This window comes from Syngnathus typhle, linkage group LG19 (genome assembly GCF_033458585.1).
Source record: "Syngnathus typhle isolate RoL2023-S1 ecotype Sweden linkage group LG19, RoL_Styp_1.0, whole genome shotgun sequence".
Classification (NCBI taxonomy): Eukaryota; Metazoa; Chordata; class Actinopteri; order Syngnathiformes; family Syngnathidae; genus Syngnathus; species Syngnathus typhle.
Genome location: NC_083756.1, coordinates 3,087,629 through 3,104,144, shown reverse-complemented (window position 1 = coordinate 3,104,144; position 16,516 = coordinate 3,087,629). Strand labels below are relative to the sequence as shown.

General features: G+C 51.3%; 3 protein-coding genes and 1 long non-coding RNA gene across 13 annotated transcripts; 2 read left to right on the top strand and 2 right to left on the bottom strand.

Annotated features, from left to right (window-relative positions):
* The first annotated feature begins 2,862 nt into the window (after positions 1 to 2,862).
* On the top strand, positions 2,863 to 7,054 carry nub1 (negative regulator of ubiquitin-like proteins 1). Of its 5 annotated transcripts, none has more exons than XM_061265746.1 (16): positions 2,863 to 3,004; positions 3,084 to 3,271; positions 3,466 to 3,595; positions 3,971 to 4,138; positions 4,264 to 4,328; positions 4,425 to 4,489; positions 4,610 to 4,798; positions 4,865 to 4,953; positions 5,044 to 5,150; positions 5,208 to 5,394; positions 5,472 to 5,579; positions 5,674 to 5,826; positions 5,912 to 6,058; positions 6,135 to 6,200; positions 6,281 to 6,446; positions 6,544 to 7,054. In XM_061265746.1, exons 3-16 carry the CDS (start codon positions 3,479 to 3,481, stop codon positions 6,681 to 6,683), a joined length of 1,767 nt encoding a protein of 588 aa, XP_061121730.1. In that variant the 5' UTR covers positions 2,863 to 3,004; positions 3,084 to 3,271; positions 3,466 to 3,478; the 3' UTR covers positions 6,684 to 7,054. The 5 variants fall into 5 exon arrangements, with proteins under 5 accessions (XP_061121730.1, XP_061121731.1, XP_061121728.1 ...); XM_061265747.1 differs by having other exon boundaries at positions 3,084 to 3,285; positions 6,547 to 7,054; XM_061265744.1 differs by having other exon boundaries at positions 3,084 to 3,285.
* On the bottom strand, positions 6,942 to 8,034 carry LOC133143672 (gamma-crystallin N-B). The gene is made up of 5 exons (XM_061265760.1): positions 7,884 to 8,034; positions 7,720 to 7,811; positions 7,494 to 7,650; positions 7,282 to 7,427; positions 6,942 to 7,213 (listed from the first exon to the last, which is right to left on the bottom strand). The coding sequence occupies exons 1-5, from the start codon at positions 7,902 to 7,904 to the stop codon at positions 7,078 to 7,080; spliced, it is 552 nt and encodes a 183-aa protein (XP_061121744.1). The 5' UTR covers positions 7,905 to 8,034; the 3' UTR covers positions 6,942 to 7,077.
* A 159-nt stretch (positions 8,035 to 8,193) lies between these two features.
* Positions 8,194 to 13,768, bottom strand: LOC133143662 (polyhomeotic-like protein 3). 6 transcript variants are annotated; one of them, XM_061265737.1, is made up of 12 exons: positions 13,627 to 13,768; positions 12,998 to 13,096; positions 11,845 to 12,382; positions 11,584 to 11,709; positions 11,043 to 11,310; positions 10,186 to 10,935; positions 9,820 to 10,109; positions 9,575 to 9,746; positions 9,394 to 9,505; positions 9,193 to 9,319; positions 8,797 to 9,124; positions 8,194 to 8,733 (listed from the first exon to the last, which is right to left on the bottom strand). In XM_061265737.1, the coding sequence occupies exons 3-12, from the start codon at positions 12,361 to 12,363 to the stop codon at positions 8,579 to 8,581; spliced, it is 2,847 nt and encodes a 948-aa protein (XP_061121721.1). In that variant the 5' UTR covers positions 12,364 to 12,382; positions 12,998 to 13,096; positions 13,627 to 13,768; the 3' UTR covers positions 8,194 to 8,578. The 6 variants fall into 6 exon arrangements, with proteins under 6 accessions (XP_061121721.1, XP_061121722.1, XP_061121725.1 ...); XM_061265738.1 differs by having other exon boundaries at positions 11,845 to 12,364; XM_061265741.1 differs by lacking the exon at positions 13,627 to 13,768 and having other exon boundaries at positions 11,845 to 11,999; positions 12,069 to 12,382; positions 12,998 to 13,525.
* On the top strand, positions 13,569 to 16,200 carry LOC133143676 (uncharacterized). Its single transcript, XR_009710460.1, has 4 exons — positions 13,569 to 14,625; positions 14,922 to 14,973; positions 15,216 to 15,299; positions 15,429 to 16,200. It is a non-coding gene; the product is annotated as an uncharacterized LOC133143676 (long non-coding RNA).
* Positions 16,201 to 16,516: the final 316 nt, after the last annotated feature.

Genomic DNA, 16,516 nt, shown 5'->3' with positions numbered 1-16,516 from the left:
ACGAGCGAGCGATCGGTCTCGGGCGGCCCGAGTCAGTCGAGCGTGCCGAGGAGAAAATAAGCAACGCCAATGACGTGCCGATTGGATTTCGATTGGATGTGGCTTGAACGCATACGTGATGGACTTTGCCTGCAGCCGATGAATTATTCATATGGATTGATGTGTTGTTTAAGGTGAATGCACTTGAAAGCGAGGCAGAGCATGGATTTGATTGGCCGCCTGGCAGCTGGCATCAAAGGCCGAGAGTCGAGTCAGGACAACGGCAGCCAGGCCGCTCCGCAGCGCTCACCTTAAAAGCACTGACTCCCAAACTTTTTCATCACACTTTGGGTGCATTCTTCAAAACAACCAAAGCGCTTGCTTGCGAAACAAAAGGCGGTTTCGATAGATTTCAAAGGTAGTGAATCTTAGAGGTATTTCTTTCAGATGCGTCATTTTCCTGCATTCCAACACGCATTTAACGGTACGCCGTGTATTTAATTAACACACGAGGCCTGCTGCTCTGATCTTTGACCTGTCTTCTGTGGCAGCGTGTATGGATGACTTCCTGTCATGTGGCCCGCCTGTCCAACGATGCACTGCGGCGTCGGCGGCAGGTCGCTCGGGGAGCGTCATTAGCAATATTAGCGTCATCATTAGCGCGCCGCCTGACGCTTCACACAGCTTCAAACGCGCTCGCAAGGCGGCAGCAGCGGCGCTGCTTGTTCCCGGCGGGGCATGAACGCCGCAATATGTATGTGTGTGTGTGCGTGTCCTACATACGCTCACTGATGAACTTCACCTGAACTCTGAGCCGCCTTGTATGGCCCCGCCCACACGTAACCATGGAAACACCCGATAAACTCACCAGGCCACCATGCACACATCCGTCCACCTATTCAGCCTTTCATTTTTTTATTCATTCATCCATCGTCTATTTATCAAGCTTCAGTCATTTCATTCCTTCGCCCGTTCATCTCTGTAGTCATCCAATCGTTTTCCTAAATTAATTTGTTCATTTGTGAATTGATTACCGTATTTTTTGCACCAAAAGGCGCACCCTCATTGAAGTTTTTATTTTAGAAATTATTTCATATATAGGGCGCACCGGATTAAAAGGCGCATAAAATAGAAGCTATACTGCAACAAACTGAGGTTGACTAGGGTTGCGGTATGCATCCACTAGCCAATAACCAATGAGCCCTCTGTAAACAATCGCGTTTCTCAAACAATCTCCTATAAAATGATCAGAATTAACTAAAGTTCGATCTAACACCGGTACTACTTAGTACTATGTTTCCCTTCCATATCGATCCGTAGATTTACTCAAAACATTAACAGAGCAGCCTATTTTGACATGAAATAGCCTTGTGCGTATAGCAGCTATTATTATAGCATTAGCCACCCGCAAACTCCCATGAGCCTCAGCTCGCAGACCCCCATGAGCCTCAGCAAAGTGTAAAGTTTGAGAAACGCGATTGTTTACACTGTAAACAATCGCGTTTCTCAAACGATCTCCTATAAAATGATCGGAACTGACTAAAGTTTGATCTAACACATTGTTACTGCTTACCTATGTTTTCCTTCCATATCAATCCGTAAATTTACTCGAAACATTAACGGAGCAGCCTATTTTGAAATGAAATAGCCTCGCGGGTACAACAGCTGTTCAGTGACGCCCCCTGACCACAGTTGCCGTAATGTTGGGAAGCGATGCGACCTTGTAATTTACTAGTCGTACTAAAACGTACTGAAACATTTTGGCAGAGCACTGTGTACAACCAGTATGGATCAACAAATTCATCAATATATACATATATATAAGGCATTATAAGGCGCACTGTGTTTTTTGGAGTAAAATGTAAGTTTTTAAGTGCGCCTAATAGTGCGGAAAATACGGTATATATATTTTTTCATTCATCCAGTCGTTTTTTTATCCATTCTTCAAATCTGTCTATTCATCCATCCATGTAGTCTACCGTCATTTATTCATCCCATCATCTTTCTATCCCGTTCATCATATGAAGCAAGTCAAGACAGCCCCCCTTACCCTCCTCCTTCCCCCCACAAAACGAAGAAGCAAGCTGACTGATGGTTTGAGCAAGTAGACGGGCGCCCGGGGGCAGCCCGATTGATTGATGATGGGCTGTCGGGAAGCTTTCCGCCCGCAGGAAGCGCCAGCGTTATGGAAATAAAATTGCCATCCAAGCCAGTCGAGCTGAAGATGATGAGGAGGTGGATGATGACGACCACCGAGACGAGACTGAAGGCCAAGAAGCAAAGTTTGCACCCAGCAAGAAAAGCGCGTTTCACCTTTCATTTGAAGGACAAGGCCAAATCCCCCGAGCGGACATCGCAGCTCAGCGCTCGCTGATGGATGCACGGCAGCTTGACGTTTCTTGACACGTGCAAAACGTCCCGATGGATTCGACCAGGCGCCGACGTTCGCAGCGAGGAAACGTCATTGCAACGCATGCTAAAGTACCACAAACAAGCACAGCATGAACAAAGGAGAATGGAAATGGACCAGGCAAATCTGGATCTCTTCAGCAGGAGTCACACGTGTATTCTTCTCCCCCAAACTGATTTTCGTGCTTTTCTAAAATTTCCCCATTCTACCTCTACCACTTTTCTCCACCGATTCAAACTACTGCAACTTGCATATGTAATTTTCAGCTCGTTCAGGACATCTGGAAACTATTTCTCACAATTAAGCTATGAAACCTCCAAATTATGATCGATTTTATACATTTAAACCAATTAGAAAAGGTTCAAATCATTCGAGACTAGTAAGTACAGTCCCAGTCAACATTTAAATAATTACACAATGTCACGTCAGGAGTTCTGTTTTATTGTCCTGTTAGTGCTGCCACCTGCCGGCGAAAAGGCCAACCAACATGTTAGCTAATAACAGGACGTGACGTGATCGCCACATCTGCCAGTTAATCGGGAGTCGCCGATGGTGTAGGGATACACTTGCCTTCCTTAAGTGCCGACACCGAGGGTTCGATTCCCTTACATAAATGTGTGTGGGGTGGGAAAGTGATCAGAGAAGGACATGGAATAGTGGTAACCCCTCGCTAACGTTTCCTTTTGCTTTTCAGGCCAACTTTCGTTTCCGTAAAGCCGCAGAAAAGATCGTCTCTTTAACAGTGGCGTCACTCCTCCAGCAATGTCGGAGCAGCTTTGTGTCGCTGTGAACGGCCCGGCTAGTAAGAGCTCTTCGTAGTTGAGTGCATCTCAGGAGGCGTCACGTCTTATACGTGAACAAGCAGAAACTCAAGCAGGGAAGGTAAGAAGAGCAAGGTGAGAAACTCTTAAGTTGCACTAAAAGACGTTTGAAGCGTACACGTCGTCCCCTTTAATGGCGACGTTCTCGCGCTACGTTAGCGTGCTGAGCCAATAGCACGAAGGCAACTTTTCGGACGCGATGCCAGCCGGCGGACTGACTGCACTTTAAAGTGGGTGCGCTGTGACGTCACTCAGGTTCTCATCGAGGATGGCGGAGCAGAACGTGGAAGCCAAACTGAAGAATCTCTTGAAGCAAGATAAGATCCAACTGTGGATGGCACCTTACACCCTCGACGCGCAGCAACCCGGACACACTCACACGCAGGTCACCATTTTACTTTGACGAATCACCTGTGCAACCATTATTGGTTTTGATTATGACGGCGTGTGTCCAACAGAGGGCGCGCCAATGTCACCAGGGTAACCAACAACAATAATATGATATCAGCGCAATGGTCAGACAATAGTCATCATACAAGTGGTGAGGGCAACATGCAAAGTCCACACAGTAAGGCTAGTGACCAAATCCCAACCGTGAACCTGAGTGCTACGAGGCAGATGCGCTAACCACTCATCCACAGTGCTGCCGTTCCATCAAATATTATGCTGAAGCTTGTCACGCAGTCACATGCACAATTGTGTACGTTGTGTTCTGATGTCGATCCTGAGTTTTTGTTTGCTTTTCCGCTTTGTGTTCCAGGAGCTGGCGGAGCGCTACGGTGCCCTGCTCCGCATGCAGGTGTCAGAGGTCGCGGGCGCTCTGGAGGTCATACGCGTGCAAGCGCTGAGGAGAGGTCAGCGGAACCAGACCTTCAGGGAAACCAATATGGCCACCGTAGAGTTGCTGCTGCCACGAGACTGCCACAAGGTACAGCCTCATTCTTCCCCTTCGGCGGTGGCTTAAAGCTGTATTTGGAATTTTTACCAATTGGCGGTCGGTCTGGAATGTTGCCCCTGCGACAAATGTGCTAGTTGTGTCTGTGCTGCTTCCAGGACAGCAAGTCAAAGATGTTTATGGAGACCAGGCTGGATGTGTCTGCTCAGGATCTGATGGACAGGTAAGCTGTAGCCGATACTATTTGCTGCCACCATTCATACCCAATACGGAACCAACGCAACTATGTCAGAGATGCTAACTGTGGCCTGTGCGGCAGGATCGCCCAAGAAGTCGGCCTCAAATCCTTCAAGGTGATCCTGAATGGGAAAACGTTGAATGGCGGTGAGTTGAGAAGATGGTGGAAGACATTGGACCTTTGTCCCATTCACCATGCAAACAATCATCTTCATCTTGTTTATTTTCTTCAATTTCCAACTTGGTTGGTTTTGGAACCCTTCTCAGGTTTGCGCCTGGACCAGCAGGGCGTTCGCAACCACAGTAAGATGATGGTCCTCAAGGTCAGCGCCGTCACTGCCACGGCCGCTGCTGGCCAGTCCACGTGTCAGGACGTCAACGACGCCTCGCAGTCCACCTCGCACGACCACAGCGTTCAGCGCACACACAGAGGCTTTGAGATCCTGTCCGAGCGAGGTAAACACCCTCACGCGTTAGCGCGCTAACTCTTCAGGAACATTGAGGAACGCTTGCGATTGACAGACGACAGCGACGACCTTCGGACCGCGCCATTCTTGGAAGTCGCTGACCAGAAGGGAAACCCGCTCAAGATCCCCCACAAAGAGAAGAAGGTAGGTTATCTTTTTTTTTATACAGATGAGTAGTCAAATGCGAGATCCAAGAGCAAGCCTGTTATTTGTTCAAAATGGATGTGACTGCAGGCGCTGATCCTCGCCATGGGCCTGCACGAGAAGGGACGGGCCCTCATGAAGCGGAAACGCTACGACGACGCACTCTGTCACCTCCTGCAGGCTGACCTCCACTTCAGGTGAGGAGGAAGAGGAGGATGACAATGATGATGATGACGACGTGCTTGTGGGTGTAGCGAGTGCGGCTCCGAGCTTCTGGGCGCAGTCGACAACCACGGCGTGCTGCAGTTGGACATCGTTTGGTGCTACCAAGCCTTGGAGGCCTTGTCGTGTCTGGACGACGGGCGGGAACGTCTGCGACTGGCCGAGGACTGCTTCCTCAGATGTTACGGTGAGCAGCAGCAGAGGCTGCTCATGATCAAGGTACGTGGGCACGTTCATTGATACAAGTAACTACAACCAAAGAGTTTTTTTTTCTGAAAATGTGTGTGTACGTGCAGGGCAACACGGGGCGCGAGGAGGCGCTGTTCCTGCGCCTGCACCTCCTGCAAAGCCTGCTGGCTTTCGTGGACGGTAACGACCTTCAAGCCCAGCAGCAACTCGAGCAAGTAGGAAACGCTCGCTGACCGCGCCGCTGCTAAAGATCGCCGCAGTCTTTTGACTGCCGATGGCCAGCCACCGACCCTTTTGCGTTTGCGTCAGGTGGAGTCGCTGTACACACGCTTGTGTCCCGATGCAGACAAAATGACTCAGCTGATGGTTCTGGGCTTCAGCGAGCGAGAAGCTCGACTGGGCCTGCGAGCGTGTCACGGCGACGTGCACGAGGCCGCCATGCTCGTCAGCAACCAGAGACAGGTAACTGGTCCAAAGCTAACGCTCGAGACTTTTGTCTGACGCATGCTCGCGATTTCTCTACATGTGCTGTCGCTGCGGCGACTAGGAGAGGGAGGAGCTGAGGCAACGGGAGCGCCGCAAGCGCCAGCAGACTAAGGCCGCCTTGGCCGTCCTGGCCGAAGCAGGCTACGGCGCCAGGGAAGCCGCCGCCGCGCTACGGCGGGCTGAAGGAGACGTGGACCGAGCCTTCCAAGTCAGTGTGCTGGCCTTGTGTGGCGCCGCAGGCCGCCACTGCCGAGCGCTAACCTTCTCTTGCCGCTCGCTTTCAGATCCTGCTGGACGCAAGCCAGACGCTCGCCACATCCGATTGGAACGCGGATGAGAATCTGCAGCAGGTGGATCGCCCGCTCTTTATCGCAGAAATCAATCAGCGGACGGATTGATCAATCAAGGTTGCGCTTGCGTGTATGTGCAGTTGCTGTATTTGGGCTTCGAGCGGTCGTCGTCAGAGGCAGCGTTGGCGTTGGCAGGCGGCGACGTCCAATTGGCCACCGAGCTGCTGATGGACAACCCGGGAGCCGTCTTCACGGCGACCTCGTCCCCCTGGGAGGAGGAGCCCGCCACCTCGTCCAGCTCCGCCGGTAGGCCTTGTCACAACTCTTGAAACGTTGGAACATTGTATTTTATTTTTTTTTATTTATCGTATGTGAAAGCTGACGCAAATGTATTGTGGGTCAGCAGACGACAGCCAGCTGGTGAACGAGGTTCTGGAGGACATCCCGCGTCACGAGGACGACTACTTGGACCTGACACTGGAGGAGGAGCTGCAGCTCATCAACACCATCAAGACCCACCTGGCGCGATCCCTGGCGCATTGACCGCGCGGTCGGTGCCAATTGATCCCATGACTAGGCTTAGTCTCCATTATAAAAGTCGGGGAAAGGAGAATGTTTGATTAAAAAGAAAATCTATTTTTAGATGAATTACTAGATGTGCATTTAAAAAGGACTGTCTCCCTCCTCTTGACACAATTGGAGTCAAACATCTTTCATTTTTTAAATGGGACCCCGGCAAATGGACAGATTGACGTTTTCACCGTGCGTGTAACGGGAAATGAGATGGCAGCGCACGCAGGACAGGAAACAATGTCAGACTTTTATTTTGGCAAAGGTGGCGGACTTCCTGGGCTCGGCCGTCCGGAGGAAGTTGACATGAGGAAAAGAATCATTAAAAAAAAGTTTTCTCTTCATGACGTCTGCTTGCTTGGCTGCTTCAGAAATAGTTGACCACTCGTCGGATGGACTGGATGTTGGGGTTCTGCGCCTGCCACTCGTTGGGGCTGCAGTAGTTGCCGCGCTCCAGCACGAACATGCGGCCGCGGAAGTTGGGCTCCTCGTACATCACCCATCTATCCACAGGACACGTGTGAGCCGAGGGACGGACGGACAAGCGGGCGGGCGGCAGCCGGTTACTCACGCGCCGTCTCCGAACACCTTGACGGAGTTGATGCAGTTCTTGGCCAGGCCGCGGCTCTGCAGGAAGGGGCAGTCGTCGCACACTTCAACGCTCTGCCCCGAGAAGTTGGGACCCTCAAACAGCTCCATGCGGTAATGTTCTCCGTGCTGTCAGCGCACAAAAAACGTTTTCACACAAGTCTCCCTTTCATTGTTTGTGTGTGTGTGTGTTACCATGCGGACAGGCTTGCAGGAGCCCATGTGGTCGTTGTGGGAGTTCCACCTGTGGAATTCAGGGTATTCGCCGTGCTCCAGAATGTACTGCTGGCCCTTGAAGTCAGGGTGATCGAAGCAGATCCAGGCGCCGCTTTCCACGCGGATGGAGTTCACCCTGACAAGGACACGCACAGCTGATACCTCGAGTTTGTTGGGAAAAGCACTTTTTTTTTTTGCCACTCACCTGTTCATGAAGCCACGGTCCTGGAAGTTGTCGCAGTCACCTCTGACCTCCAACTTCCTGCCGGTGAAGCATTTCCCCTCGTAGAAGGTGATCTACGCAAGGAGACGAGGCACCGGTGAGTTCACCGTCAAGGTGTGATGGGTCGCCGGCGACCGCTCACTCACCTTGCCCGAACACTGTGACATTTTGCGTCGTCCTCACGCAGCACCACGTAAGGCGTGTAGGCCAGCCAAAGTTGGACGCTGCAATTTATAGGCAGGCGACGCTGGCGCACGCTCCGACACAAAAGGAATTTTGTGAGCGGTCGGCGCTTTCCTGCAACCTGCTGCGTGCGCGCATTCCGTCTCAATGGAAAGCGCACACGTCAGGCCTCCGCTCCGGTGACGTCGGCACCGTCCCCTCACTTGACGTGACGAGGGGGAGGAGCAACGTAACGTCACCACATGGCTCGTCAATTCCAAAAAAAAGCGAATGTAAGATGAATCGCTTTATTGAATATTTCCAAGCAGAATATCATACAAATGTGACAGAGTGCTTTTTTTTTTTTTTTTTTTAAGTTGGTGGAGAATATATAAAAAAAACAAACAAATTAAACATCACATTTTCAGCAATCACGTACAAAGGTCACCTATCTTCATTATTATTTGGATTTGCCCGTTTTTACACACACACTCGCACGCTCGCACACACAGCGGTTAAGTGAGCTACAGGATCAATTTGTCATGAACATCAGACTCTAAAAAAAACTAAATAGACAAATTGAATATATTAAATGTTGAAAATCTTCAGCAGCTTATGGACAAAAGGACTCGCTTGGTTCTTTTTCAATTTATGCGCCTCGGCTCCTCGTTTTCCCGCTTTACAGGTTCTTGAGCGCGTTGATGTGCGCACAGATCTTGAGCGCGGGTCCCAGTTTGATGTTCATGCTGCCCATCAGATGTTCTTCGGTCAGCAGCAGCAACGCTTGCCCGTCTATCTCCTGAAGGCGGAAAGCCGACGAAACCTCGCCACAGCCTAAAACGCGCAGACAAACCGGATGGATGCATCTGATGTAAATGTGTGTGCGCGGGCGTTTACCTGGCAGCGTGTGTATGAAGGCTGTGACGTCCTCGACAGTCCACTGCGAGGGTTCGGGCTTAAAGGTGCTCGTGGGCGTGGATGGGGTCGCCGCCGGCGACGTCCTCACTCTCTCTGACGCCGGACTCTCCATCCTGGTTGACACGGCAGCTGCTGGTTCCTCCTCCCCTTCGTCTTCCTGCTCTTCCTCCTCGCCTGCTGCCTCCATGTCCTCCTCTTCCTCTTCCTCCTCGTCTTCTTGGCGATTCTCCTCCTCCGTCGCCACCACAACTTTCTTGTCCTCTTTGGCGTCCTTCTCTCTACGTCCGGCGCTCCAGAGATCGCGAGGCTGCGGATGCATCAAAAAGTTCACATCACGGTCGCTATGACACAAAGGCGTGCTTTTGGGTTTGTTACCAGTCTGAGCAGGAGCGGTTTGCCCGGCACGGATTGCGCCCTGTTGAGAACCGGCCGTGGCGGCCTGTCACCGCGGCTACCGGCGCTCAGCGCCCGCAGCCGCTTGGTCAGGCGTACGTTGAACCTGCTGGCAAATTTGGTGTCACCGTCGTGTTGTTAATCTTTTGCCTAAGAACGATTTGTGGCTCTGCCGAGTCTCACCCGCGAGCGCAGGAAGTTGAACAGAAGCGTTTGGAGCGCATGAAGTTGTGTGCGTGGCCTCTCTTGCCGCAGAACTGGCAGTGCAGGACGGCGCGCTCGCAATGGGAAGCTCCTGAAAGGCAAAGATGACCGATGGGGCCGTGTCGAACCAGCCGAAAGATGCAGCCAAAGCGTCCCGTACGTGTCCCATGTTGTTGCGCGTCTTTGCCGTCCTCGTCTTGCGAGTCTGTAGAATGTTCAGAATGTTCCATCGCCTCCTCTGTCGCCGTCACGGCCGTCTTACTCCCGTTCACTTCCTGCACCGGCGGTGGTGGCGCCGCCTGAGGAAGCAAAAGCAGCGACGAGCGGTTCACCTGAAACAAGCAGACGGGAGGTTGCACCTTCATGGCAACTTGTGTGCATTTGTGTGTATGTGTGCGTGCATACAGGAAAGGGTTGTAGTCCTTCCTGTATGACGAAGCCTTCGACCACGTGCGTCAAGACGTCTCTGCCTTGAGGCCACGGCCCGGTCTGCCACGGCCTGTCCTTTGCTCGGTCCTCGGGTCCGTCTTCCGATGGGTCCGGTGGCGGCTCCGCTTCTGTCGCGGTTTCGCTCGCACGTCTGTTTTCGACGGCCTGTTGCGACCGGCTGAGGTTGAGCGGCTGGGCAGCGGCGTGAGACGCGGGATCCGTCCACGGAGACGAGGGTGGGGACTGTGATGACAGGCTGGACAATGCTGGAACAAGTTGCATAAGGACACACTTCAGACAATGAACACAAAAACAGTCCGCACAAAACACGGGACGTGTTACCTGAGTGGTTGTCGGAGTGCGCCGACACGCTCTCGTTGATGATGTCACCTCTGTCGTCAGTGATGCGTTCACAGAGTTCTTCCTGACCGGTCCTGTCTGCAGGAAGTTCCGGCGCCTCGATGGCACGTACGCAAGCTTCCGGAGGCCGGACAGGAAGCGCTTCCGGAAGATCAGTCTCTGTGATGTTTGATTCTGTCGGCGGCTCTTTGACCGCTTGAGGCCGAGCGACAGGTGATGATGGCACCTCAGCGGCGGTGCCTTCCTCTTGCAGCTCCATGGGCTGTTCCCGGTCCCCGTGGTCTTCTTCCGTCACCTCCATTTGCTGTCTCTCCAGAAGGTCAGCTTCCTTCTTTGCCTCCATCTTGACTGGTTCGTCCTCATCTTCCCGTCTGTGGTCTTTTTCAGTCACATGGACATTGTGGAGGCCCGCCGGCGGAGCCTCGCTGTCCTTCCGGCGGGGAGGTGACGCGACACTTTGAGAAAGCGGAAGCGCTTCCCGTCTGCTCAAAGTCGGCCGTGCAACAGACTGCGGCGGGCGGGCTGAAGAGAGAGCGATAATTTGTAGGCGCCTGGATGCGGATGACGGCGTCTCCGAGGACGAAGCGGCAAGCGGCGGGACGGTCACGGGGAGGACGCCGATCTCAGCCGGCGGTGGCTGCGTCTGTAGAGCGGCGGAAACCCACGGCGACAGTGTTCGCACGCACTGCAGTTTGGGGCGCAGAGGGACGGCTCGCACCGGCGAGTAGAGCGCTTGGACCGAAAAAGACAAGCACCAGGTGAGCATATGACCACTTTCCAAGAAATCATCATTGTTTCAGCCGTTCCTAATGAAACGACCGCAGAAGAGAGCGCCTTACTCGGAGGCGGTACCGACAGGTGGCGGCAGGGTGCGGTTGGAGGACGTGGCCTTAGAGGAGGGAAGAGCGCCGTCTGCGGGCGGGAGAGTGGAGGCGGGGCCGAGGCGGGGGGCTTCAGGCGCAGGGAGGGGGGCGCAGCCAAGGCGGCGGGCAGGGGCGGCCTCGGCGTCACGCTCTGAAGCTGCGCGCCACAAACGGACACGAGACAAGAAGAGGCCACTGTCAAGCGGCGGCCGACAGCGCCGCTCGGCGTGCCCGAGTTGCTCACCTGCGACGGAGGACGAGAGCCAGCACGTTTAGTTTTTATTTTCTCAATGAAAACATTTTAGTTTATTTAATCAGTTTGCTCTCTGGCAAACTCGCTCAACGAATCAATTCAGTTTGCTTGCTCAGCGCGATCAAGTCACGGTATTGCACTATGGTACCCGACAAACAGCGCATAGCGGGACTGTAACGCAAAACCTTTGGGATGCTGCCTTCACTGTTACCATGGACACAGCAGCATCCCCACAGACGTTTCCGTGCATTTGGGCGTGTTTACCATCTGAGTTCTGAGCAGCACCTGCTCTTGCCCGGAGCCTTTGAGACCTTTTCCCAGGAGCAAGGCCTGTTGGGAAGTCCTGTGCCTGGCGGGGCCGGGCGAGCCTGCCGGGTGAGGTTGTGGCACCTGTACACAGCGGTTGTTGCGTTAGCTTAGCACAAATGTTTGTCTTGGGGATGTCAAAGGAGCTTAATGCGACTTCAACTTTGTCCACCAAGATGCCACAAGAGGGCAGCAAAACTGTCTAAATGGAACATCTACCTGTCTTCCAGGTGGCCTAGCGGGCGTGTGGAAGGGCGTGATGGTGTTGGAGGTCGGCGCGGGAACACTCCTTGCGCTCCCATTGGTCAGCACCATGGATGTTTTGGCTGAAGAGGCGGTTGTTGACAAAGATAGCGAAGAAGAAGTGGTGCCCCCTACAGAAGAAGACGAGACGTGCGCGGTGGTCTTGGAAGCGCAGGGCAGTATGGGGCGAGCGTACGTACGAAGGGCGGAACTCGCCGTGGTGGTCAGTTTAGGGGGGGCGGGGACCAGGACATGAGGGGAGGAAGTCCTGGCTGCCGCCGCCATCTTAGGTGTGGAGAGGGATGGCGCGGGAGTGAGCGGTGGTGGCGGGGAGGACGTGACGGGCGTCTGCGGGGGCGCCGGCAAGTCCTGCAGCAGCATGGGGTTAGGTGTGAGGCGGGGTGGCGTTGGCGTGCCGGCGGCGGCCGAATCGGCGGAGGAAGAAGAGGCCGGTCCGCGGTCTGATTGGCTCGCGCCGCCCGCCTCCTTGTCCATCCTGCAACGTTTTAACGATCTAAAAATAAACACGCAATTAGGATCGCAGGCTGAGATGAATGGAAATGCTATTAATTCTTTTGGGCATCCCCGCCACCAAAGAACCAACATTTATGTGGTAAACTAATGTGAATGCGATACTTTAACTAAAAAATCGGAATAACATCATGAAATTGAAAGTAACAAATTGACAGTGTAATGAGAGTGGATGAGCAATTAGATGCTTTTCCACTAGATGGCAGTGTCCATGATGATCTGTAAAGCCACTTTTTCGGTGCTGTGCTGTGAAAATTTTCGCACGTCAAATTTGCTAAATATCGAGCTTGCAAAGAGAAAAAAAATCTATTCTGCCCATTGGGTGAGCTCGTCATGCAAAAGCAGGTGCACGGCAACGCACGACAGCTGCATGCTAACACATTATTATTACTATTATATTCATATCGTATAATAAAAATGATGAGGATTAGCGCCGCGCCAGCTCGTCATGTGGACTCACTGTGAAGTGTTAGAATAAATTTAAAAAAAAAACACGGAGGCAGGCCTCAGCTAGCAAAGTGTCAGGCTAACTACACGAGTGATGCTAGGCAAGTGTCAGCTGGGTCGACTCGGCTCGGCGGATACGGCGGGTTCTTGCCTCCTGGTGTCAGCGAAGCGCGGCGGCCCGGTCCATCCGCTCCTCCATCCGCTCCACGGAACATTCTCACGCGATGACGCGCTCGCGGTGTCAGCAAGCCTGCCAGCCAGCCAAAGGGAGAGATGGGCGTGTGGTTGGTTAGTATAGTGGTTGGCTCAGCCCTCCACTGAACTGGACGGTGTGCACTAGTGCACTGGTGAGGGCTATTAGTGGAGTCTGAACGAGCGCAGTCGCTGTCAGTGGCGACTTCCTCGTCACCCGAGATGTCAAATAGACATTGACCCCGCCTTGGCCCGGAATCGCACGGAAACGTCGTCGCCATATTGAATGTGGCAACGCAGCTCCAAAACAAACATTTAGACCAGTGCTACATTGGCTTACGAGTTTCATCGTGCCGTGATCTAACTCGGATTCAATGTATGGGTCTATCGTATAAATTATCCCAAATAAAAAAGATTACAAATGTCATTGATGTCTCCCCAAAAGAACACTATTATTAATATCCTATTGTCAACAGATGGCCAACAATTTTGGTTTTGTCTTCTTTGTTTTCAGTTATTTATCTAATTATTGACAGTAACATACATACTTTAACGATAACAATTTATGATCACAACAAGACTAATTACTGGTTGAAGTCTGTAGGGCGGAAGACTTCCTGAAACACGTAGAGTTCAGGTGGTGACGTCTTACACTCACGGCGATTGGCGAGACTACGGGTGACACTTGAGGGACTTGTCAACAAATCCTCAAATTCGACGTCACACTTTCGTGTACCAGCCTCGTCAATTCACGACTGAAACAGCATTGTTCTGGGAAGCAGAAATATGCCTTCCAAAATAAAGCCCACTATGAACTATAAGCTGTTGTGACGTCACATTCTCAATACATACTGCTCTTCTGGTAACACAATAACTTCATAGAGAGTGATTGACGGCGTATTAGATGAACTGAGCCCCAGCGACAGTGTCCCACTAAAGCAAAATATTTTTATTTTGAAGGTTTTAACTGGAAACGATGCTCAATCATTCACACTTTGTGATGGTATTTATGGGGTCGGAGCTCCATGGCAACCGGGACACTTTAGAAACACGGAGCTCAGGAAACACTTTGGAGCAGAAGATGTCCCCATCGGGAAGTTGTGACAGAAGTGAGGAACACGTCTTTATTCTATGACTGTCTGCCAACAACTCCGGCAGGATACAACAAAGACAGCATGACATCACTCAGGACAAACCCCGCCCAACCCCTAACTGCAGGCCTTCTGGGTGAAAGCCCTGGTCCTGAGCTCCCCCACACACAGCGAAATTTGTGAACTGGAGCCAAAGAAGATGCCTTCAACAAAGATGATCAAGCACAAAGAGGTGAAGGGGAAAACCAAACCTGTCAAGCTCAAACCTGCCAAGCCACAAGTGGCCCCAGTGCGGCAAAACCAAGCAGCCAGCTGCCTTCGACTGACGCAAAAGGGGGCTCACTCACAAACCGAGTGCCCCAGATGATCCAGATCCACCGCGAGTGAGACTCGACTGGGCTCAGCAGGACGCCGTCTGTGATGTAAAGTGTCCGGAGGACGGCGAGTGTGCAGGACGGCAGGGACGAGTCGGTGTCCAGAAGCTGGGAATTCACAGGTGAGGAAAAAATAAATGCGTATGGGTTCAGTCTAGAAAATTGTCCTTGTCCTATTCATGTGGGCATGACGGTCACATGTAAACCTTTGCTGTGTGCGAACGGCTGCTTTTGTGATCTTTGACTTGGACCGGACCAGACTATAATCTGGATCAAGCGCCCTGTCGGAAGATGTTGACCTCTTCACATGGCCTGGCATCCTGGCATGACTGCTCCTCGTGAGCGACGGGGATCGTGTCCCGCATGGTTTAGTTGTCTTACTCCCATTTTTTTTCTCTTTGTTTCTTTCACCCACAAGGCCTTCACCGTCATTCCCCCGAACCCCAAGAAGAGAAGAGACATTCAGAAAAGTAAGTCTACTTTTTCGAGCCTTGTCCACTAAACACTATCGTTTTCAGGCATGCCAAATTTATGATGACATGTGAGGAGTCAAGATTTCCTAAAAAAAAAAAAGACCCCCGTACGAAGATTTCAATTAGGTTCCTCCTTGTTGTTCCCCTGTTGAATGGTCTTGATCGTAACGTTTGACAAGTGTTCTGGGTGAATTGAAATCAAATTGTTTGTATCCATGGTGGTGCGATTGGCTGAGCAGAGGCGGAGGCGGAGTTGGCGGCTTTGGAGGAGCTGAAGCTGAGCAGAGCCATGGCGTACGTCAACATCCAGCCGAGCACCGTTGGTGAGCCCTCAAGCACGCCCCTTCGCCTTTCTTACTATTTGCGCAAGTGCAAATATAAAGTGTTGGCCCCAGATTACACCAAGAAATTCAACAAAGGGGTTGTGTATGTGTGTGTGTTTGTATTGAAAGGGGGGTCTTTGACTCTGGAGGAAGTGCGAATGAAGCAGCAGCAGAAAATGATGCAGACCAAGAGGAAGCAGAAAGTGAAGCAATGTGGTGTGACCAAGGCGTCCTGACAACAGTCCACACATGCGTGTTCCCACCGGAGGGGACATTGACGTTTTCTTGCACAATTTCAACTTTTCTCCTGTGGACAACACGTGACCTTCATTGAAATGAAAAAATAAATAATAATAGAAACCTGTATAAGATATGATATAGATATAACATTTACTTTGTGATTTTTTTTCCTTTTTCAAACATCACTCAGTCATCGTCATTCTGTTTTTTGAAAGCTGAACTGTATTACAAAACATAATTTTCTGATATTAGGATGGTGGTAGTTATTTCCACAAACATTTTCTGTTCTCATCTCAAACATTTGACCAGCTGTAGAACTCCCATGTCCAGGGCGTTATTTATATCCGAGTGTGCGGGTGTCCGATGCGTATTCTTAAAAACTACACGAGCGGCCATTGTTGTAGTCCCATCAGCACCCCATCCTGTGACGTAAATGCTGCGTTCATGAGCTACTCAGAGGAACAAGGGTTTCTCCATCCAACGTGGACATTCAGGTATTTAAAAGACATTTTACATCGTATCGTTGCTGAATGGTAAATGTGTCAATGATAGGTCGGGAGATACTTTATTGATCGGGGGAGGGGATTTAGTTGTCAGCAGTATGAAAAAATAACTAAATACATAAATAAATGGTTGAAATGTGGAATGGTTTGAATAATGGGTTTGAATAAGTCAACAAATGTGGAAGAAGTAGGTAAATATGTCAAATATCTCTTCAGTTTGGGAATTGTCATGCAGTTTGGGTAATTTGTGCATTATTGTTATGCGGAGAATAGTTCCGAATAAATTGTGAATGAGCTGACTTACTCACTTAGACGAACTTTCATTATGTTGAATGTCTTTTCACTCCAAACTTTGTTATTGTGGAAAACTTTAACGTGTGGGATAATGAGGAAAGTGGGAACTTGCGAAATGCTCTTGGAATGATTTGAATCTAGGAACAAGTGTGGAAGGAACTGAACGGTAAAAACTGGTGG